The sequence below is a fragment of the Myxocyprinus asiaticus genome, chromosome 46 (assembly GCF_019703515.2).
Source record: "Myxocyprinus asiaticus isolate MX2 ecotype Aquarium Trade chromosome 46, UBuf_Myxa_2, whole genome shotgun sequence".
Taxonomy (NCBI): Eukaryota; Metazoa; Chordata; class Actinopteri; order Cypriniformes; family Catostomidae; genus Myxocyprinus; species Myxocyprinus asiaticus.
In genome coordinates, this window is record NC_059389.1 from 7041328 (window position 1) to 7065947 (window position 24620).

The 24620-nt window shown below is 42.5% G+C and overlaps 1 protein-coding gene across 1 annotated transcript in view; it reads left to right on the plus strand.

Moving 5' to 3' along the window:
• LOC127435678 (mucin-2-like) overlaps nucleotides 1-24620 on the plus strand; it is a 57272-nt gene that overhangs the window by 22559 nt on the left and 10093 nt on the right. Inside the window, exons 23-40 of the mRNA XM_051689315.1 lie at nucleotides 4153-4392; nucleotides 4503-4659; nucleotides 4796-4924; nucleotides 5102-5249; nucleotides 5374-5417; nucleotides 5540-13531; nucleotides 13674-13843; nucleotides 14058-14232; nucleotides 14690-14937; nucleotides 15032-15215; nucleotides 15643-15835; nucleotides 15947-16122; nucleotides 19036-19105; nucleotides 19750-19850; nucleotides 20023-20054; nucleotides 22740-22917; nucleotides 23015-23119; nucleotides 23219-23259. Coding sequence (XP_051545275.1) covers nucleotides 4153-4392; nucleotides 4503-4659; nucleotides 4796-4924; nucleotides 5102-5249; nucleotides 5374-5417; nucleotides 5540-13531; nucleotides 13674-13843; nucleotides 14058-14232; nucleotides 14690-14937; nucleotides 15032-15215; nucleotides 15643-15835; nucleotides 15947-16122; nucleotides 19036-19105; nucleotides 19750-19850; nucleotides 20023-20054; nucleotides 22740-22917; nucleotides 23015-23119; nucleotides 23219-23259 — 10383 coding nt within the window. The remainder of the gene's footprint in view (nucleotides 1-4152; nucleotides 4393-4502; nucleotides 4660-4795; nucleotides 4925-5101; nucleotides 5250-5373; nucleotides 5418-5539; nucleotides 13532-13673; nucleotides 13844-14057; nucleotides 14233-14689; nucleotides 14938-15031; nucleotides 15216-15642; nucleotides 15836-15946; nucleotides 16123-19035; nucleotides 19106-19749; nucleotides 19851-20022; nucleotides 20055-22739; nucleotides 22918-23014; nucleotides 23120-23218; nucleotides 23260-24620) is intronic.

The following is a 24620-nucleotide window of genomic DNA, read 5'->3' on the forward strand; positions in this document are numbered from 1 at the left end:
CTCAACCTGGGCATGGAGCCCACCGCAGGAAGCAGATGCCGCCCTTCTCATGGCAGCCATGAACCCGCGAAAGGCTTCGAAGCACCCTTGAGACAGGTGACCCAGGGATGATGAAACCCATTGCTCTGGAGCTGGTAAGCAGACCACTCCATCCCCCGGTGGAGGGCTGGGAGGAGAATCTTTTGTTACCTTTGGATTTAATTGCATCGCATGCCCAAGAGGCTGCGGTACCCAAGAGTTCAGCAAGAGTGGTTTCCTTGTTCCCTGGATCACATACCTGGTGTGCACGGCCGTCATCATGACCACCGTCCACCACTCCATTTTGGCAGGTTTGGCGCTCCAGCGGCGGTCTCCCCGCCCCTGAACGCCCAGCTGTGGCACAAATCTGACACTGATGTGACAGTCTCCACAGGACATGAGGACAGGCCTCTTCCTCCCCCGTCCCAGGCTGTTCCAGGGGTGGTCACAAGGAGCCAGGTAAGTACTTCGATGTACCTGAACTCAGCACGGCCATGACACGGTGTGGCACCTCAGGCTCCGTCCCACTGCGAGGCCCACCCGCCAGTACATCCGTCGAGATTTTCCCCTTGGTCCCCCTCGCCCGGAGCTTGGATGCGTGGTTTGCACTTTCCAATCCATCGCGATGGTTGGTCCGGACCGTCTGACTTGGCTATGCGATTCACTTCGCCAGGCATCCGTCCAGGTTCAGTGGCATCCACTTCACCTCGGTGAAGGGCGAGAACGCTGCTACCTTGCGCGCGGAGATCGTTACCCTCCTACGGAAGGACGTGATAGAGCCTGTCCCTCTGGCCGAGATGAAGAATGGGTTTTACAGCCCCTACTTCATTGTAGGGGCTGTAAAATCTTGGACCTACGAGTACTGAACCGGCATTTACACAGACTCCCGTTCAAGATGCTGATGCAAAGACGCATTCTAGCAAGCGTCCGGCATCAAGATTGGTTCACGGCAGTAGACCTGAAGGACGCATACTTCCACGTTTAGATTCTTGACACAGACCCTTCCTGCGGTTTGCATTCGAGGGTCGGGCGTATCAGTACAAGGTCCTCCCTTTCAGTCTTTCCTTGTCTCCTCGTGTCTTCACAAAGGTCGCAGAGGCAGCCCTTGCCCCGCTATGGGAAGTGGGCATTCAAATCCTCAACTATCTTGACGATTGGCTAATCCTAGGGACCTGGTGCTCTCGTACCTCAGCCGATTAGGGCTTCGGGTCAACTGGGAAAAGAGCAGGCTCCTCCCGGTTCAGAGCATCTCTTTTCTCGGCTTGGAGTTGGACTCCAACTGGCCACTCCGCTCAGGTTGATTCATATGAGACCGCTTCAGCACTGGCTTCAGACTCGAGTCCCGAGATGGACATGGCGCCGCGGGACACATCGCGTGGCCATCATGCCAATCTGTCACCACCTCTTCAGCCCTTGGACCGACCTCACGTTTCTACGGGCAGGCATTCCCCTAGAGCAGGTCTCCAGGTGCATCGTGGTTACGACAGATGCCTCCAAAATGGGCAGGGGCACTGTATGCAAAGGGCATGCAGCCACCGGCTCATGGACGGGCCTGTGGCTGCGTTGGCACATCAACTGCCTCGAGTTGCTGGCAATTCTGCTCGCCCTGTGGAAGTTTTGGCCGTTGATCCAGGGCAAATATGTGTTAGTTTGGACAGACAATAGGGCAACGGTAGCATATGTCAACTGTCAAGGTGGTCTGCGCTCCCGTTGTATGTCACAACTCGCCCGCCGTCTCCTCCTCTGTAGTCAGCAGCACCTCAAGTTGCTGCGAGCCACTCACATTCCGGGCGACCTGAACACTGCAGTGGACGCACTGTCACGGCAGGTTACCCTCAGGGGAGAGTGGAGACTCCACCCTCAGGTGGTCCAGCTGATTTGGAGTCAATTCGGGCAGACAAAGGTAGACCTGTTCGCCTCCCAAGAATCCTCCCACTGCCTGATCTGGTATGCCCTGACCGAGGCATCTCTCGGTATAGGTACGCTGGCACACAGTGTGCCTACTTGCACAGACCCTGTGCATGGTCAGGGAGGACGAGGAGCAGGTCATCCTGGTAGCACCCTTCTGACCCATCCAGACGTGGTTGTCAGACCTCATGCTCCTCACGACAGCCCCCCTTGGCGAATTCCCCTGAGGAAGGACCTTCTTTCTCAGGGATGGTGCACTATCTGGCACCCGTGACCAGACCTCTGGAATCTCCATGTCTGGCCCCTGGGTGGGACGTGGAAGACTTAAGCGGCCTACCACCCTCTACGAGGTGCCTGTATGCCTTTAAGTGGCGTCTTTTCGCTAAGTGGTGTTCTTCCCGACGCGAAAACCCCCAGAGATGCGCAGTCAGATTGGTGCTTTCCTTCCTGCAGGAGAGGTTGGAAGGGCGGCTGTCCCCCTCTACCTTAAAGGTGTATGTAGCCGCTATAGCAGCACACCACAACACAGTGGACGGTAAGTCCTTAGGGAAGCAGGACCTCCTGAGAGGCACCAGTAGGTTGAATCCCTTCCGACCACGCCTCGTTCCCTCATGGGACCTCTCTGTAGTTCTTCAGGGTCCCCTTTTGAGCCCTTGCAGTCAGCTGAGCTTAAGGCACTCTCTTTGAAGACCGCCCTCCTGACTGCGCTCACTTCCATCAAGAGGGCAGGAGACCTGCAAGCATTCTCTGTCAGCGAAATGTGCCTGAGTTCGGTCCAGGCTACTCTCACGTGATCCTGAGACCCCGACCATGCTATGTGCCCAAGGTTCCCACAACCCCTTTTAGGGACCAGGTGGTGAACCTGCAAGCGCTGCCCCAGGAGGAGGCAGACCCAGCCCTGACGTTGCTGTGTCTGGTAACACCCAACACCTTGCGAGGTCCTACAATCTCCGGGTGGAACCGGTTTCGTCCCGTGTAGTGGCACACACAAGCAGGTAAGTCCGGGACAGCCGGCCGGGTGTATCACTTGTGCATAGCACCTTTCACCTCCCCTGAGCTGAAGATGTGCACCGTTGACTCCCAGTAGTGTTCACAAACTGTGTTCCCTGGATGATTTCCTCCAAGCTCAGTACACGTGCTAACTAAGCCCTAAACTGGGGTAGGTGCTCCACATGTGGTGGTTCCCTGTAGGTAACCTCATGCGACATATATCTTCCGCTAATTCATTTCTCTGTTGGTAAACTGCGTCTTCCTTGGGCAGAGGCCCCTCTGCCCCAGCCACCATGCTTGTAGAAACTCCTTCCCCACAGGGTAGGACCTACCGTGGGACTTCTCCACATGACATACTTCCGACAAAGCTCGGGCAAGACCATGTGACCTATTTCCACTCAAAATCCCCCCCCCCTTTGGGCGGGGTGTGGTCTCCACGGTGCCTTCCCCTTGGGAGGGATACCCCCCCCGACATAGACCTGGTAGCCCCAGTCAGTTAATTCCTTTTTTTGGGGGGGAGAGGAAAAAAAAATAGGATAAGAGGCCACGACTTGGCTAGCCTGTCTCTATCTTTTGGACAGTCGACTTGTCCCTGAAGGGCCGTTCAACACTCATAACAGCGTTGGGTGAGGTTACGTGTCGGACTGGTGCGCTGGCTACGAGGCACACAGTGGTCTGCCCGTCACACACTGCCAGTTCATGTAACACAGTTGCGGCGTTTCATATAGGGACCCCTAGTGTCACTACATCGACACAACGTCGAGTGAGTGACAGCATAGGGAACTTCCTGGTTATTGTGTAAACTCCGTTCCCTGATGGAGGGAACGAGACGTTGTGTCCCTCCTGCCATAATGCTGAACTACCTGCTGAAATGGCCAGGACCTTGTCTCGGCTCCTCAGCACAAAACCTGAATGAGTGGTTGCATACCAGCTCCTTTTATACCCGTATGTCTGGGGGAGTGGTATGCAAATACCACTCGCCAATTTTCATTGGCCTTTTAGCAAAGACCAGAGGTGTCTTGGGCTCCCAAGAGTGACCCCTAGTGTCACTACATCGACACAACATCTTGTTCCCTCTATCAGGGAACAGAGGTTACGCAAGTAACCAGGACGTTATCCTACTTGTTATCCAACAAGGTCATGTATAGTTTACAGTTATTATAACAGAGAAAGCATTTCATTTGGGGATTCTGAATTTTTCATTTGCTTGAACTAATATGCCTTGTGTTTTCACAGGGAGAGGTTTGTGGCCTTTGTGGAGATTTCAATGGAAATGGAAAAGATGACTTTACTACTCAAGGCAAGTTGCAAACCACAAATAAAATGGAGTTCGTGGACAGCTGGAAATTGTTCAGCACTTGCCCTGATGCAGAACCAGACTTTGACCCATGCCTTGAGACCCCAAATCGAGTTACATGGGCGAAAATACAATGTAGCATCATAAAGGGAGATACTTTCAAAGACTGCCACAACAGGGTACAGTTGGAAGGCCTTTTGATTCTATAACTGAAGTTAAAACCCTGTATAATGTAATATACAAAAGTGCCCCATTATATTTTTAAGAATGGAAATGCATGTTCACACAGGTGGATCCAAACCCATTCTACGAGAACTGTGTGAAGGACACATGTGCATGTGACTCAGGTGGAGATTGTGAGTGCTTCTGCACAGCTGTGGCAGCTTATGCTCAAGCATGCAATGAGGGAGGGGTATGTGTGGACTGGAGAACACCTATGACCTGTCGTAAGCATCTTCTATTCCAGTGCACAGCTGTCAATCTTCCTGTAATCCCTTGTAATGTGATATGGTGAATTCTGTGATGTCATCTTGTTTATTTTGCATGTACATGTTCATACTTATGTCAGTTTTTCCACATCAGCTGTGTACTGTGACTACTACAATGGTCCAGGTGAATGCACATGGCATTATAAACCTTGTCATACACCTTGCTACAAAACCTGTCTCAACCCTGAGGGTATCTGCTATAACACTTTACCTTACCTGGAGGGTGAGTTATCATCCAGTACAGACTGGTTTACATGATCAAATATTGAGTATACTTAGAGGATGTAGATATTTTGTTTCTGGGCCTGTTTTTGCATGGTTGTCAAGTTTGGGTTAATAGTTTTAGGACCACTTAGAAAAATGTAGTAACATACAAATTATATGTGCAATGTTTGTGCAGGATGCTATCCACAATGTCCAAAGGACAAGCCTATTTTTGATGAGAGAAATCATATCTGTGTGGAGGCATGTAATCTTACATGCAATGTTGGTGGAGTCCAGTACAGTCCTGGAGAGGAGATACCAGCTGACAAGCCCTGTCATAAATGGTATGTATCCCTGACATAGTACTAAATCTGTGGGTGGTTATCCCACCCCCCGTAAATAACTGAAAAAGAACTATTATTATTCAGATGATATAATAATATATATAAAAAAACATTCCTTTGACAGCATCTGTGATGAAAATGTCAAACAACACTGTTCTCAAAGACCCGGTAACCAAAAAAGAAAAAACAGGATTTGTTTTTACAACAATTTAAAAGATGTAAATAATCTTTTCCCTATATATTTTAAGGGACTTGATTAACTAAAGTTTATGTTGTTTTGTGTCTAATAGGGTGCTGTTTCTACAATGGAACAGAATATGGTCAAAATTACATCATTTACAATTTTACAGATGACATGGGAATGTGTTACTATGCAATCTGCATAAACAACACTGTAATAAAAACTCAGCAACCCTGCTTAACCTCAACTCCACAGACACCATCCAATTATACAGTATCAACTCAATACACAACTACAGTTAAAACTACAACAAAAACCCCAGTCATTACCACAACAAAATTTGAAACAACAACAGCTTTAACAGAATTTACTATGTCGCCAACAACTAAATTTACTGAATCAACAACAGTGGTAGAATCTACTACACAAACACCCAAACCACCCATCAGTTCCACATCTTTAACTACACTAATTAGTGGTAGTCCAACAACTTCATCAGCGGTTTCTGAGACTACGTCACCATGTGTTATATGTCACTGGTCTGAATGGTTTAATGTGTATAATCCTGCTACAGGAGGAGGGAATGACATTGAGACATATGAACAGATAACAAGAAATGGGAAAGAGATCTGTAAACATCCAGAAGATATTGACTGTAGGGCTGTGGGCAACCCTGACATGAGCTTTGAAGATTTTATCAATAAAACAAAACAAGTTGCCCACTGCAATATTTCATATGGCTTGGTATGTGAGAATAGAAAACAGGTTAACCGTCCCTATAAATGTTTTGACTATAAAATACGGGTTCTCTGCTGTTTTCCTTGTTCTACACCATCAGGAAGTACTTCAACTAAATTTACTGAATCAACAACAGTGGTAGAAGCCACCACCTCAGCACAAACACCCACCAGTACCACGCCTTCAACTACAACAACTAAAATTACTGCAACAACTGGAAAACCTCCTTTTACATCTACACAAACTGGCAGTACTCCAACAATTCCAACAACTAAATTTACTGAATCAACAACAGTGACAGAATCTACAAAATCAACACGAACACCCAAACCACCTACCAGTTCCACACCTTCAACTACAGCAACTAAAATTACAGCAACAACATTAACAACAGGAAAACCTCCTATTTCAACTACACCAACTGGAAGTACTCCAACAATTCCAACAACTAAAATATCTAAATCAACAACAGCAGTAGAATCTACAAAATCAGCACAAACACCCGAACCACCCACCAGTTCTGCATCTTCACCTACCCCAACAGCAATCAATACAACTACTGGAAGGACTACAAATGTTCCAATAAGTATTTTTACTGAAAGTGAAACAACAAAATCTTATAAAACAGATAGCCAAATTGTAGTAACAACTACCTGGAAACCTGGCACTACAACACATTTTGAGGTGACTGAATCAACAACAGTGGTAGAATCTACCACCTCAGCACAAACACCCAAACCACCCACTGGTTCCACGCCTTCACCTACAGCAACTAAAATTACAACAACATTAACAACAGGAAAACCTCCTATTTCAACTACACCAACTGGAAGTACTCCAACTAAATTTACTGAATCAACAACAGTGGTAGAATCCACCACCTCAGCACAAACACCCAAACCACCCATCAGTTCCACACCTTCACCTACACCAACTAAAATTACAACAACAACATTAACAACAGGAAAACCTCCTATTTCAACTACACCAACTGGAAGTACTCCAACAATTCCAACAACTAAAATAACTAAATCAACAACAGCGGTAGAATCCACCACATCAGCACAAACACCCAAACCACCCACCAGTTCCACACCTTCACCTACACCGACAGCAATTACTACAACAACAGGAAAACCTCCTATTTCACCTACACAAACTGGAAGTACTCCAACTAAATTTATTGAATCAACAACAGTGGTAGAATCCACCACCTCAGCACAAACTCCCAAACCACCCATCAGTTCCACACCTTCACCTACACCAACTAAATTTACAACAACAACATTAACAACAGGAAAACCTCCTATTTCAACTACACCAACTGGAAGTACTCCAACAATTCCAACAACTAAAATAACTAAATCAACAACAGCTGTAGAATCTACCACATCAGCACAAACACCCAAACCACCCACCAGTTCCACACCTTCACCTACACCAACAGCAATTACTACAACAACAGGAAAACCTCCTATTTCACCTACACAAACTGGAAGTACTCCAACTAAATTTATTGAATCAACAACAGTGGTAGAATCCACCACCTCAGCACAAACTCCCAAACCACCCATCAGTTCCACACCTTCACCTACACCAACTAAATTTACAACAACAACATTAACAACAGGAAAACCTCCTATTTCATCTACACCAACTGGAAGTACTCCAACAATTCCAACAACTAAAATAACTAAATCAACAACAGCGGTAGAATCCACCACATCAGCACAAACACCCAAACCACCCACCAGTTCCACACCTTCACCTACACCAACAACAATTACTACAACAACAGGAAAACCTCCTATTTCACCTACACAAACTGGAAGTACTCCAACTAAATTTATTGAATCAACAACAGTGGTAGAATCCACCACCTCAGCACAAACTCCCAAACCACCCATCAGTTCCACACCTTCACCTACACCAACTAAAATTACAACAACAACATTAACAACAGGAAAACCTCCTATTTCAACTACACCAACTGGAAGTACTCCAACAATTCCAACAACTAAAATAACTAAATCAACAACAGCGGTAGAATCTACCACATCAGCACAAACACCCAAACCACCCACCAGTTCCACACCTTCACCTACACCAACAGCAATTACTACAACAACAGGAAAACCTCCTATTTCACCTACACAAACTGGAAGTACTCCAACTAAATTTATTGAATCAACAACAGTGGTAGAATCCACCACCTCAGCACAAACTCCCAAACCACCCATCAGTTCCACACCTTCACCTACACCAACTAAATTTACAACAACAACATTAACAACAGGAAAACCTCCTATTTCAACTACACCAACTGGAAGTACTCCAACAATTCCAACAACTAAAATAACTAAATCAACAACAGCTGTAGAATCTACCACATCAGCACAAACACCCAAACCACCCACCAGTTCCACACCTTCACCTACACCAACAGCAATTACTACAACAACAGGAAAACCTCCTATTTCACCTACACAAACTGGAAGTACTCCAACTAAATTTATTGAATCAACAACAGTGGTAGAATCCACCACCTCAGCACAAACTCCCAAACCACCCATCAGTTCCACACCTTCACCTACACCAACTAAAATTACAACAACAACATTAACAACAGGAAAACCTCCTATTTCAACTACACCAACTGGAAGTACTCCAACAATTCCAACAACTAAAATAACTAAATCAACAACAGCGGTAGAATCTACCACATCAGCACAAACACCCAAACCACCCACCAGTTCCACACCTTCACCTACACCAACAGCAATTACTACAACAACAGGAAAACCTCCTATTTCACCTACACAAACTGGAAGTACTCCAACTAAATTTATTGAATCAACAACAGTGGTAGAATCCACCACCTCAGCACAAACTCCCAAACCACCCATCAGTTCCACACCTTCACCTACACCAACTAAATTTACAACAACAACATTAACAACAGGAAAACCTCCTATTTCATCTACACCAACTGGAAGTACTCCAACAATTCCAACAACTAAAATAACTAAATCAACAACAGCGGTAGAATCTACCACATCAGCACAAACACCCAAACCACCCACCAGTTCCACACCTTCACCTACACCAACAGCAATTACTACAACAACAGGAAAACCTCCTATTTCACCTACACAAACTGGAAGTACTCCAACTAAATTTATTGAATCAACAACAGTGGTAGAATCCACCACCTCAGCACAAACTCCCAAACCACCCATCAGTTCCACACCTTCACCTACACCAACTAAATTTACAACAACAACATTAACAACAGGAAAACCTCCTATTTCAACTACACCAACTGGAAGTACTCCAACAATTCCAACAACTAAAATAACTAAATCAACAACAGCGGTAGAATCTACCACATCAGCACAAACACCCAAACCACCCACCAGTTCCACACCTTCACCTACACCAACAGCAATTACTACAACAACAGGAAAACCTCCTATTTCACCTACACAAACTGGAAGTACTCCAACTAAATTTATTGAATCAACAACAGTGGTAGAATCCACCACCTCAGCACAAACTCCCAAACCACCCATCAGTTCCACACCTTCACCTACACCAACTAAATTTACAACAACAACATTAACAACAGGAAAACCTCCTATTTCAACTACACCAACTGGAAGTACTCCAACAATTCCAACAACTAAAATAACTAAATCAACAACAGCTGTAGAATCTACCACATCAGCACAAACACCCAAACCACCCACCAGTTCCACACCTTCACCTACACCAACAGCAATTACTACAACAACAGGAAAACCTCCTATTTCACCTACACAAACTGGAAGTACTCCAACTAAATTTATTGAATCAACAACAGTGGTAGAATCCACCACCTCAGCACAAACTCCCAAACCACCCATCAGTTCCACACCTTCACCTACACCAACTAAATTTACAACAACAACATTAACAACAGGAAAACCTCCTATTTCATCTACACCAACTGGAAGTACTCCAACAATTCCAACAACTAAAATAACTAAATCAACAACAGCTGTAGAATCTACCACATCAGCACAAACACCCAAACCACCCACCAGTTCCACACCTTCACCTACACCAACAGCAATTACTACAACAACAGGAAAACCTCCTATTTCACCTACACAAACTGGAAGTACTCCAACTAAATTTATTGAATCAACAACAGTGGTAGAATCCACCACCTCAGCACAAACTCCCAAACCACCCATCAGTTCCACACCTTCACCTACACCAACTAAATTTACAACAACAACATTAACAACAGGAAAACCTCCTATTTCATCTACACCAACTGGAAGTACTCCAACAATTCCAACAACTAAAATAACTAAATCAACAACAGCTGTAGAATCTACCACATCAGCACAAACACCCAAACCACCCACCAGTTCCACACCTTCACCTACACCAACAGCAATTACTACAACAACAGGAAAACCTCCTATTTCACCTACACAAACTGGAAGTACTCCAACTAAATTTATTGAATCAACAACAGTGGTAGAATCCACCACCTCAGCACAAACTCCCAAACCACCCATCAGTTCCACACCTTCACCTACACCAACTAAAATTACAACAACAGCATTAACAACAGAAAAACCTCCTATTTCAACTACACCAACTGGAAGTACTCCAACAATTCCAACAACTAAAATAACTAAATCAACAACAGCGGTAGAATCTACCACATCAGCACAAACACCCAAACCACCCACCAGTTCCACACCTTCACCTACACCAACAGCAATTACTACAACAACAGGAAAACCTCCTATTTCACCTACACAAACTGGAAGTACTCCAACTAAATTTATTGAATCAACAACAGTGGTAGAATCCACCACCTCAGCACAAACTCCCAAACCACCCATCAGTTCCACACCTTCACCTACACCAACTAAAATTACAACAACAACATTAACAACAGAAAAACCTCCTATTTCAACTACACCAACTGGAAGTACTCCAACAATTCCAACAACTAAAATAACTAAATCAACAACAGCGGTAGAATCTACCACATCAGCACAAACACCCAAACCACCCACCAGTTCCACACCTTCACCTACACCAACAGCAATTACTACAACAACAGGAAAACCTCCTATTTCACCTACACAAACTGGAAGTACTCCAACTAAATTTATTGAATCAACAACAGTGGTAGAATCCACCACCTCAGCACAAACTCCCAAACCACCCATCAGTTCCACATCTTCACCTACACCAACTAAATTTACAACAACAACATTAACAACAGGAAAACCTCCTATTTCATCTACACCAACTGGAAGTACTCCAACAATTCCAACAACTAAAATAACTAAATCAACAACAGCGGTAGAATCTACAAAATCAGCACAAACAGCCGAATCACCCACCAGTTCCGCACCTTCACCAACACCAACAGCAATCAATACAACAACTGGAAGGGCTACAAATGTTCCAATAAGTATTTTTACTGAAAGTGAAACAACAAAATCTTATAAAACAGATAGCCAAATTGTAGTAACAACTACCTGGAAACCTGGCACTACAACACATTTTGAGGTGACTGAATCAACAACAGTGGTAGAATCTACCACCTCAGCACAAACAACCAAAACACCCACTGGTTCCATGCCTTCACCTACAACAACTAAAATTACTGCAACAACTGGAAAACCTCCTATTTCATCTACACCAACTGGAAGTACTCCAACTAAATTTATTGAATCAACAACAGTGGTAGAATCCACCACCTCAGCACAAACTCCCAAACCACCCATCAGTTCCACACCTTCACCTACACCAACTAAATTTACAACAACAACATTAACAACAGGAAAACCTCCTATTTCATCTACACCAACTGGAAGTACTCCAACAATTCCAACAACTAAAATAACTAAATCAACAACAGCTGTAGAATCTACCACATCAGCACAAACACCCAAACCACCCACCAGTTCCACACCTTCACCTACACCAACAGCAATTACTACAACAACAGGAAAACCTCCTATTTCACCTACACAAACTGGAAGTACTCCAACTAAATTTATTGAATCAACAACAGTGGTAGAATCCACCACCTCAGCACAAACTCCCAAACCACCCATCAGTTCCACACCTTCACCTACACCAACTAAATTTACAACAACAACATTAACAACAGGAAAACCTCCTATTTCATCTACACCAACTGGAAGTACTCCAACAATTCCAACAACTAAAATAACTAAATCAACAACAGCTGTAGAATCTACCACATCAGCACAAACACCCAAACCACCCACCAGTTCCACACCTTCACCTACACCAACAGCAATTACTACAACAACAGGAAAACCTCCTATTTCACCTACACAAACTGGAAGTACTCCAACTAAATTTATTGAATCAACAACAGTGGTAGAATCCACCACCTCAGCACAAACTCCCAAACCACCCATCAGTTCCACACCTTCACCTACACCAACTAAATTTACAACAACAACATTAACAACAGGAAAACCTCCTATTTCATCTACACCAACTGGAAGTACTCCAACAATTCCAACAACTAAAATAACTAAATCAACAACAGCTGTAGAATCTACCACATCAGCACAAACACCCAAACCACCCACCAGTTCCACACCTTCACCTACACCAACAGCAATTACTACAACAACAGGAAAACCTCCTATTTCACCTACACAAACTGGAAGTACTCCAACTAAATTTACTGAATCAACAACAATGGTAGAATCCACCACCTCAGCACAAACACCCAAACCACCCATCAGTTCCACACCTTCACCTACACCAACTAAAATTACTACAACAACATTAACAACAGGAAAACCTCCTATTTCAACTACAACAACTGGAAGTACTCCAACAATTCTAACAACTAAAATAACTAAATCAACAACAGCTGTAGAATCTACCACATCAGCACAAACACCCAAACTACCCACAAGTTCCACACCTTCCCCTACACCAACAGCAATTACTACAACAACAGGAAAACCTCCTATTTCATCTACACCAACTGGAAGTACTCCAACTAAATTTACTGAATCAACAACAGCGGTAGAATCTACCACATCAGCAAGGACAACTAAACCACCCACTAGTTCAACAATTTCACCTACACAGACTAAAATGACAACAACAACAACAAGAAAACCACATATTTCATCTACACTAACTGGAAGAACTCCAACAACTTTAACTACTGAGTACCCAACAATAACTGGCAAGACAACCTCTTCCACATCAACATCGGAATTTACCTCTACACCTATGCATTCAACAAATACACCTTGTTTTTGTGTTTTTAATGGAATGCAGTATAAGCCTGGTTAGTACACTTGAATGATATCTCTATCTATTTGCAAGGACAGGTTGTTTCTACAACAATTCTTTTTCATGTCATTTATTTATTTATTTATTTATTATTATTTATATTCATTTGATTTACCTTTTTTTTTTTTTTTTTGTAGGAGAGAAAATATTTGATAAGGTTCACATTGGCTCTGGGATCTGTCTGACCATGATCTGCTCAGAAATCTGTGCAATTCAGAACAGCACAGAGCTATGTCCACCATCAACAACTCCTACACCTACACTTACACCTACTCCACCCTACAACTGCCCGCAATGGGGAAAAAATGTACATCTTAACATACTTTTTTTTTTTTTTTTTTGACTAAATAAAAATGGTATAGTAACATGTTAAAAGTGTATTTCATCTAAAAATGATAAATCCATTAATTTACAATCACACTGTCCCGAGCCCGTATCACTTTTATTTTAAACAGCACTGAATATGACACAAATTTGCATGAACTAGTCTTTAAATTTAGCACTTTCTCCCTTATTACCAGACAAACGAGATGTTCTTCTTGTGTAACTGTACCATGGCGAAGTGCATAAAGGACAATATCATTGAGATTATCCCATATGAATGTCCTCCACTGCAGAACATCACATGTGCTAATGGAAAGAACCCTGTGCTGGTTTATGATAAGCATTCATGCTGCCAGTATTATGCCTGTGACTGTGAGTAAACTGGTCCTCCACCTCCATATTTGATACCAAAATCAATTATATTAATGACATCCTTCTTAGCTAAATGTGCACGATGTAGCATTGTGCTTATGTGCTTGTTTTTACACCATGCCTTAAATAATGTATTTCCTTAATTTCCACCCCTTGAGCATTCAAGCCAATGTCCAAATTTACATAAAATCCTGCTCTCTGCCCCTCATGCCTTCAAATGTCAAATGGTGATATATGTGTACCTAGTATACCTAGCATTGTAGCTTCTGCCAAATTCAAATAGAATAGAATAGAAAAATAGAAATAGAATTCTGCCAAATTTTCTATTCGTATATATGTATATATATATATATATATATATATATATATATATATATATATATATATATATATATATATATATATATATATTCTCATTCTCTCTTTAGGATATATTCTCATTCTCTCCTAATTTTAGGTTTTTGTGAAGGCTGGGGTGATCCACATTACATCACATTTGATGGACTCTTCTACAGTTACCAAGGAAACTGCACTTATATATTAATGGAGGAAATCAAACCTCAATTCCACTTGAAGATCTACATCGATAATGTCTACTGTGACCCTATTGAGCTTGTATCTTGTCCCAGATCCATTATTGTGTCTTATAACAATGAAGTCATTACACTTAAAAATCACAATTTCATAGGAGGTGCAGTCCTAGAGGTGAGACGTTCTGGGCTTGCAAAAAGTTTTTGAATATGATTAATATGTGTTTAGTCAGTAATGTAGTGTATAATGTGTGGTCATCTCCTAAAAGGCTTTGAAGAACAATGTTAAGCTAAGGCTGCCTTTTGCCATTAATGGTATGAGGGTTATAAGTTCAGACCTAGACTTGATCCTGGAGATTCCACAGCTGAATGTTACTGTAACATTTGGAGCCACTGGATTCAGCATCAATCTGCCATTCCAGCATTTTGGAAACAACACACAAGGGCAGTGTGGTAAGTTTACAGTGAGCTCAAATTGTGCGTTCAGAATTGTCTAAAAGGTTTAAGAGATCATTCTAGGTTTTTTTTTTTTTTTTTTTTTTTTTTTTTTTAAAGAGCAGTAGAAAGATTCTAAATTAGACAATTTGGCAGGATCGAGGACCCAGTCAACACTGCACATGGGCGAGATGCAAAGAAGTCACTTGGAGTGAAAATATGAGCAATTACTTTGTAGCCTTTTTGCAAAGCAAGGAATAAACATTTATACATAGTTCAGAACAGTATGGTTGTTTTTTAATGCTTTCTCTTAAGAAGAAAGAAACAAATATCACAGTGCAGTGGTTTTATGTAACATTTTTTTTTACACCATTCTTGCCTGTTCTGTTGAAGGGGTTTGTGCAGGCATTATTCATCCAAATTATTCCAAATAATTCTCTCTAAGGAACATGCAACAACAACAAGGCTGATGACTGTATGCTTCCTGGAGGGATCTTGGTGGACGACTGTGTGACCATGGCTGATTACTGGTTGGCCAAGGGTGTGAACAGTGAAATTTGCACTCCACAAACTGTTGGGCCTGTCCTCAAACAAAAGTCATGTCAAGCCCACCCTGACTGCAAGCTCCTCGAGAGCGAGTGAGTTGATTCTGTGATGTGTATTTACAATAGTTCAGCATAATTTTTGTGGTTAAATGCTTACAAAACTATATACGTCTATCATCTGTTCTTCATTTTCATCTTCCCCAGGTTGTTCCAAGAGTGTCATCCCCATAAGTCCCCAGAACATTTCTTTTTAGGCTGTCAATATGATAGCTGTCATATGAGAAACCCTACTGTAGTGTGTACCAGCCTGCAGAGCTATGCAAGGGCTTGCTCTCAGTTTGGCATCTGCATACACTGGAGAAACTACACTAAACTCTGCAGTAAGTCATTAAAACACATTCTTTCTTTCCAAAGACAAATTTTTATTTATTGTTTCGTGATGAGGAGGAGGGCATGGCCAGACCATGAGAGTGCACGGCCGACACTGTCAACTAATCAGCAGGAGAGAGAGATAAATGGGAGCCAGAGACACCAGTTAGATAGAGAGAGAGAGACACACGAGGCCGCTGTGTGTGCGTGTGCGCGCCTATGTGTATTATGTTATTTTAAGTTAAGTTAATGTCATTAAAGTTTACGTTGACTGTTCTATCGGTTCCTGTCTCCTCCTTGCCCATCCCTTACCCTTTACATTTTTACTAATCATAGGCTTTTTTTTCTCCCAATTTGGAATGCCCACTTTCCACTACTTAGTAAGTCCTCGTGGTGGCGCGGTTACTAACGTCAATCCGGGTGGCGGAGGACAAGTCTCGGATGCCTCTGCTTCTGAGACAGTTAATCCACGCATCTCATCATGTGGCTCGCTATGCATGACACCGCGGAGACTTACAGCATGGGAGGCTCGTGCTACTCTCCGTGATCCACGCACAACTTACCATGTTCCCCAATGAGAGCCAGAACCCCTAGTCAGCTGAGATGCGAGAGCACCAGGTCCCTGTGTGCACACAACACATCCTGAGAGTGAACTAGGATTAGCCAATCGTCGAGATAGTTAAGGATAGTTGCCTACATCTCTTAACGGGGCAAGGGTTGCCTCTGTGACCTTCATGAAGACGCAAGGGGACAAGGACAGGCCAAAAGGGAGGACCTTGTACTGATACGCCTGACCCTCGAATGCAAACCACAGGAAGGGTCTGTGTCGCGGTAGAATCGAGACGTGGAAGTACGCGTCCTTCAGGTCTACCGCCGCGAACCAATCTTGATGCTGGACGCTCGCCAGAATGCGTTTTTGTGTCAGCATCTTGAATGGGAGTCTGTGTAAAGCCCAGTTCAGTACTCGCAGGTCCAAGATTGGCCGCAACCCACCGCCTTGTTTCGGTAAAATGAAGTAGGGGCTGTAAAACTCCTTCTTTATCTCGGCCGGAGGGACAGGGTCTATTGCATCCTTCCTTAGGAGGGTAGCGATCTCCACGCGCAAGGTAGCAGCTTTCTCGCCCTTCACCGAGGTGAAGTGGATGCCGCTGAACCTGGGCGGACGCCTGGCGAAGTGAATCGCGTAGCCGAGTCGGGTGGTCCGGATCAGCCATCGCAACGGATTGGAAAGCGCAAGCCACGCATCCAAGCTCTGGGCGAGGGGGACCAAGGGGACAATCTCGTCGGACGTAACAGCAGGTGGGGCCTCACGGCGGGGCGGAGCCCGAGGTGCCACGCCATGTTGTGGCCGTGCTGAGTTCAGGGACATCGAAGCACTTATCTGGCTCCTCGTGACCACCCCTGGAACAGCCTGGGATGGGGGAGGAAGAGGCCTGTCCTCGTGACCCGTGGAGACTGTCACATCGGGGGCGGATTTGTGCCACAGCTGGGCGCGCAGGGGTGGGGAGACCGCCGCTGGAGCACCAAACCTACAAAGATGAAATGGTGGACGGTGGTCATGATGACGGCCGTGCAGAGCGGGTATGTGACCCAGGGAACAAGGAAACCGCTCTTTTGCTGAACTGTTGGGTACCGCAGCCACTTGGGCATGCGGCGAAATTAAATGAAAAGGCAACAAAAGATTCTCCTCCTGGCCCTCCACCGGGGATAGAGTGGTCTGCTTACCAGCTCCAAGGCAGTGGGTTTCTTCGTCCCTGGGTCGCCTGTCTCAGGGGCGCTTCAAAGCCTTTCGTGGGTTCTTGAAAGTTGGCCGTGAGACGGGTGGCGTCCACGCCGGGGCCGGGCTGAAGGGGCGGGCTGCGGCGGAGCCGGTGCAGTCACCGCAGGGGGACGCCCTTGGCGACGAGCATTCGGGGTGCGGGATCTTGAACCGCTCCGGGGTAGGATGTGCCGGATAGCCTCCGTCTGCTGCTTCACCATCGAGAACTGCTGGGCAAAGTCTTGATGCTGTGCTCGAGAGCTCATCAGCTTCGTGGGCTCCAAACAAGAGGTCGAACTCGCCGTGAGACGAGCCTGCGGACTCATCCAGAAACCTGATCGGGGCAGATGTGCATGCTGGGGAATGGGAGGTCCGTGGGGGATACCCGGCGGAGGTGGTCGCATTGGGATCCCCAAATTGCCCCCAGTGCTAGCCGCGCTAGCTTTTCTTTTCTTTCTTACGAAAGCAAGCCGTGACCGCAATGTTGTCACGGTCATGTTCTCACAATGAGTATAATGCTGTCTCCACGTGGGTCATGCCCAGACATGAAAGACAGCGATCGTGACCATCAGAAGTTGAGAGATAATGACCGCAACCAGGAATAACACACAAACGGAAAGGCATCTTTAAAAAGATGCATCTCTAAAAAGATGTTCCGCGTGTGCCGCTCTTTTAGAGAAATATACTCTTTTAGAAAAATATACTCTCTTATTTCTGCCGTAGTGCCCAGGGGCATTCTCTGCAGTGCACCAGTGCAGAGGAGGGAAAGCCGCTGAAATGCGCCATCAGATCCAGCAGAGGTGAATGAACAGTCAGTTCAGTAAACATTGACCGTTCGGCTCCAAAGAGAAAATCTGAATGAGTGGTTACATAGCAGCTCCTTTTATACCCGGATGTCCGGGGGAGTGATATGCAAATACCACTCGCAAATTTTCATTGGCCTTTTATCAAAGACCAGAGGTGTCTCGGGCTCCCAAGGGTGACCCCTAGTGTCACTATATCGACACAACGGCGAGTGAGTGACAGATAGGGAGCTCACGTTAGCCTACAAATTGACGTCCTGACTGAACATCTCTGTTTCTAGTATGGGTCATGTTTCAAGCTGAATCATATTCCTATAAGATATAGACATTTTTCAAGTGCTACATTTCACTTTCATTTTCAGATATTGAATGTCCAGATGAAAAAGTCTTCAATCCTTGTGGTCCAGCTGAACCACCAACCTGCAACAATGAGTATGTCTTTTAGTCTGCATTAAATCATTTTCAAATAATTTAGAGAATTATACAAAAGATACAGTTTAGTGCTTGTTCAGTGGTGTAAATTGTACAGGGGGTTTACAGTAGTTCCGATGACACCAGAAGTTCAGGTAGGACATATCAAGGAGCTCATCCATTTATTTTAAAATAGCCAATAGGATTTGTTTACATCACAGCCACGAACCTGCTTGCTAGTCAGTTGCATGTGGTATTTGATTGGACAAAAATCTGTGTAGTGCAAGATGAGTCATCAGTATTTTGTTCATTTTCCAAGAAGATAATTACTGTAAATTGTACATTTGTATATCTGCTAAAAGATAATTTTGTCAAAGTTTAAGAGTACGCTAGCACACCCCTGCCAGGTCTCCTAAGCATCCAAATTGGCCCAGTTGCTAATTCCAACCCCAGATTTGTGTCAAATGTTTATTGGAATTAATCTTACATAATATGTTAAAGGAATATTACACTTTAAATACAATATAAGCTTATCCCACTGATATGAATCTGGAATATTCCTTTAATTTCACTTTGAGAATATACATATTTGTAATAAACTGTAAAAAAAAAACAAAAACAAAAAAAAAAACATTAAATTAAATTAAGTAATCTTTGCATTGCAGTCCTGCAGGTATGACCAACATAGTGTCCACCGAGGGCTGCTTTTGCCCTGAAGGGACAATTCTCTTCAGCAAGCAGTCTGGAGTGTGTGTGGACAAATGCGGTGAGAAGCCACTCAGTCAAGTTTGTGTGTGTGTGTGTGTGTGTGTGTTGTGTGTGAGCATTTGTGTGTAGCTCTAAATACTCCGTCTTCCATCTGTCTGTGCAAGACTCATCAGGATTTAAGCCTTAACTGTTTTTGAGAGTGTTTGTCTGATTTTGTTTTTCCCTTGTAGGATGCCTGGACTCCTCAGGGACACCACGTGAGGTGTGGTAGTGTTTAAAACAATTATTTCAACCATTCACTCAATGTTTTTATTAAATTTTATCAAGTACTTCTTTCTTGTGTTATTGATCTTTCCTTCTTTTTACTGGATGATGAAATAAACTTCTAGACTCTGTTCCAAAACCTAGTCAGTTTTTTAAGGCATTATAGGCACGCTCCCAATGCAAAGACTGTTCTAAAAGGTAGGGTATCGGGTAGACCTGCTTTTGGCTTAATTTTAAGGCAGCATCGCATGAATCCTTCACAGAAAAGGCAATCCCAGACTGCATTGCGACGAGCTCAATGGAAAATTCAAGATGGCGGACAAAGCAAGAGAAATGTCAATTATTAAAATACTTCCAGTTCAATTAATACTGAAAAATGTTGATTAAAAAAAATCAGAATGTACTGTTTTACACAATATTTGTGTGTCCTAAATATTTTTATGCTTATTAGAGTATCGCAGTGTTAGCTTAGCAACATGCTAGTACCAAACTTAGAGCACAATTTGTACGACTCCCATCAGTTGCTGCCTATGAAGAGCATTCCAAATCAGTCACTTACGAGGTTCCATTTCAGTAAGAATGTTGCCTTAAAGGGATAGTTCACACAAAAATGAAAATTCAGTCATTGTTTACTCACTCCTGTGTTGTTATAACCCCAAAACTCTCTTTTTCTTAACACAAAGGGAGAAATTGTGAAAAAAAATGTATTCTCAGTGATATCATACAATGGTGACCACCTCTTCAAGCTTCAAAAGGACACAAAAGTATAATTCAGAAGTCTAATAAATTATTCCATGAGACTCATGATTGTTATGAAGGCATACAATAAGGATTGGTGTGAAACAAACCAAAATCAAATGTATTATTTGGAAAAAATTTTCACTGACCGTTATTCTCCTGTGCACGTTCTTGATAGAGCACGAGAGCAACAGTAGTTACATAGCATGCGCGAGATAAGGAGTTCAAGCAAAAACTTGTTTTGTTTTGCTTCAACAGGACCAACAGCAAGATTAACAACAGAAAACACAACATAGCTGCACACAAACCAGAGAACAGAACTTACAAACATGTCTGAAGAGTTTGTAGTGAAAGAATAGATGCATTTTAATGTCCTGCATCTACTGATGCTCTCAAAGAGCTCTAAAGCTTGCATGCAGACTCATGAACATGCACAGGAGAATAACGCTCAGTGAACATTTTTATTCAATAATAAATTTGATTTCGGTTTGTTTCACACCAAACCTTATCATATATTTTCATAGCAATCATTAGTTTTATGGAATTATTAGACTTCTGAATTATACTTTTGTGTCCTTTTGAAGCTTGAAGAGGTGGTCACCATAAACTGCCAGTGTATGACATCACTGAGCACAATTTTTTTACAATTAATCCCTTTGCATTAAGAAAAATAAAGTCATAATGGTTATAAATACACAGGGGTGAGTAAACAATGGCTGAATTTTCATTTTTAGGTGAACTAATCCTTTAAGGCACGGTCACACATACAACCAAATTTCGTGGGCGGAGGTTAAGCGTGTAAAACCAGCAAAAATATCATTGTCAAGCAGCCTCTTTTTAATGCTGCACTTTATACTCTGTGAGACTTAAGTTAAAAAGAAACTCACCACTAAATTGATATCCTTTGTATATTTGTAATATTTAGTGTAACTGTGTACAAAGCACAGTTAAGAAGTCAATGCCAAACCAACCAACTTCCTATTGGTCAACGCTGTGAATTTTGCCTGTCAAAGTTCACCAAACTTGAACTCCATGCGAAGTCCGCAAAGGGAAATTCTTCACTACCAGAAGTCCATCGCATGAAATTCACAATCACGTGGATTCCCATTGAAATGACTGTATTTTACCAGTGGAATTTCGCAGTGCGAAGGTATGTGTGACCAAGCATTTAGGGGTCGTTTACATCGAATCCTTGCACTAAAAAACCTTGGCACAGCGCATAAATTTATCAGGTGTCTCAAAGCACGTTTTTAACGTTTGAACTTCTTTTTAACTTGACACTGCATCTAAATAACATGGTGTGGAGGTGAGGGCGTGGTCAAGCACCCATCTGGGAAGAAAGAAAGTGGTAAGCACATCGACCTGAGATGAACTGTGACTAATTACTGTTTCAGTGTTCACAGTGAGAGTCGGGGGAGATAAAATACGGCCCAGTCCAGAGAGAGAGGGAGAAATACAAACCAGAGACTACGTGTCTGTTACAAGAGTGTTTATGTAGAGTGTTGTGCTGAAAAGCAGATCTGTCTCATCTTTTATGCTGCAAAGCAGTCTTTTGGTTGAGTGTGAAGCTGCAAAGCAATTTTCTATAGTTTTGTTCATAAAACTCGGACTCACGTGGATTGTGAAAACCGGCTCCTGCTTCCTCTTTTGATTCAAATACAAACACACGGCACTCTTACTGACACTGAAAAAACAGCTAGACATGGCGCAACGGTCCATCTAGTGCACCTTGTAAGAAAACAATTGACATACATCATAAAATGCATTTGGTGTGAATGGCCACTTAGAAGGCAGCTGCCTATTTAGGCAGTACACAGTTAGGCAGCCCATTAGGTTTTGACACAGAGCCCATGTATCGTAAATACATTTACACCTAAAGATTTACTAAGGTGAATATTGACCAAACAAGGCTTTCAACTGAGTCTTCTTGACTTTTTTGTGGCAGTTCGATGAGGTTTTCGAGTACAACTGTGAGAAGTGTGTCTGTGAAAGGGCCAGAAAATCTGTGATCTGTAAGCAAAAGCAGTGTCCTGATCCTAACCCTCAGAGCTGTACTGAGCCTGGCTTCATGCTAATCAACACCACCAATCCCTCAGACCCATGCTGCAACAAACAAGTTTGCAGTAAGATTAATTTGTTTACTTTCTTTTTAAAGGGACTTGCATTAGGTTTGTAGCGTCCTTCTCTTAAGTCCCCTCTCTCTGTGTTTTTATGATATAGATTGTGATATCAATATGTGCCCACCTATGGATAAAAAGTGTAACATTGGATATTCTCCAGAGATGAAGTTGTCGGAGGGAAAATGCTGTCCAGAAATCGAATGCGGTATCACTATTTGTCTTCCACACTTGGATCCATTCTTACATATTCTCCAGAATATAATTTCATATTGTTGTTTTTCATATGTCTGTGTTGCATCCGCAGTGCCAAAAAGAGTGTGTGTCCACAAAAAACAAGAATATGAGGTAACTTAAATGGCTCTAAATGTACTATATTATACTAAATGTAGAATTTTCTCACCCCTTACTCTATTAAAAATTGTAATTAAAAAATTTGAAAGTATTTAAAATCAATTTGAATGTAATAATGTTTGTTAAAGTCCCCATGAAATAACTCAACGAGCACAGTTTTCTTACCTGTGATGTATTTCCTGATAAAATAGGAAGTTGAAGTTGGGTTGGGGTGGGACATGTAAAAAATTAGCCAGTAGCCTTTGGTTTATGTCATAGCCATGAACCATGAACCATGGTTTGCTATTGCTAGTCAGACGCAGCTGGTTTAGGGGGAGGGGATGTTCTCATTCTAAAACGCATGTTATTGGACGAGAAACCAGAGCAGCCTATGAGTGCAAGATGAGTCATCAATATTTTTGGTCCATATTTCTGTTAGAGAAAGACTGTAAGGGAACACTTTTTGATAAAGTTGTGTTCATTAGCATTAGTTAACTACATTAATTAATATGAACTAACAATTAACAATTCTTTTACACCACTTATTAATCTTGATTAATGTTGATTTAAAAATATACTAATAGAGTTTAAGAGTTTACTAATGCAAATTAAAAGATGTTAACATAATGCATTATGAACTACTGTAAAATGAACTAAGAATATATCCAAGATTTATAAATGCTGTAAAATATATTCATTATTAGTTTCAAGAAAAAAAAAAGTGTATTTTGAACTTGTTTATTTTAAGTTATTCATCTTTAAAATCTTAATTTTACACATTTTGAAGCAAAATAAGCTTAATTTAGCTAAATTTGATTGCTTAATAAACTAAATGTGTCTAATTTGAGATAGCTGTTAGTATTTATAGTGGCCAAATTGCAAACTGATGCTGTTTTACATGAGATTATGATTGATTTAGGTTTTTTCTTTTTCACATATAAACTTACCTTAAATTTATCTTGGAAAAGTATTTTATTTTAATAGGATATCAAAACCTGAAAGATTTAATTAAAATATTGTATTCACTAATTTATATTTCTGTACTTCTAATAAATTTAATGTGTTTTGTCTTTAGATTAATGATTACAGTATTAGATTTTGATACATAGAAATGACATTATTTTGTTTCTTGAGTGTTTTCAGCTTGTAATGTCAAAAGATAATAAATGGCAGACCAAACTTTATTGTAAAGTGTAACTGATTGTAAATTTTAAATATTTTATACGCGAAAAAGTTAACTTTTAGGATTACACTAGAATGTAGATGACCTCAAAGCTAACAGACAGGGACTAAAAGCCACAAAACTACAATTTTGATTTCTTGGGATCTTGGATGACTTATTAATGAAGTTATTACAATTAAGCTATTATCATTAA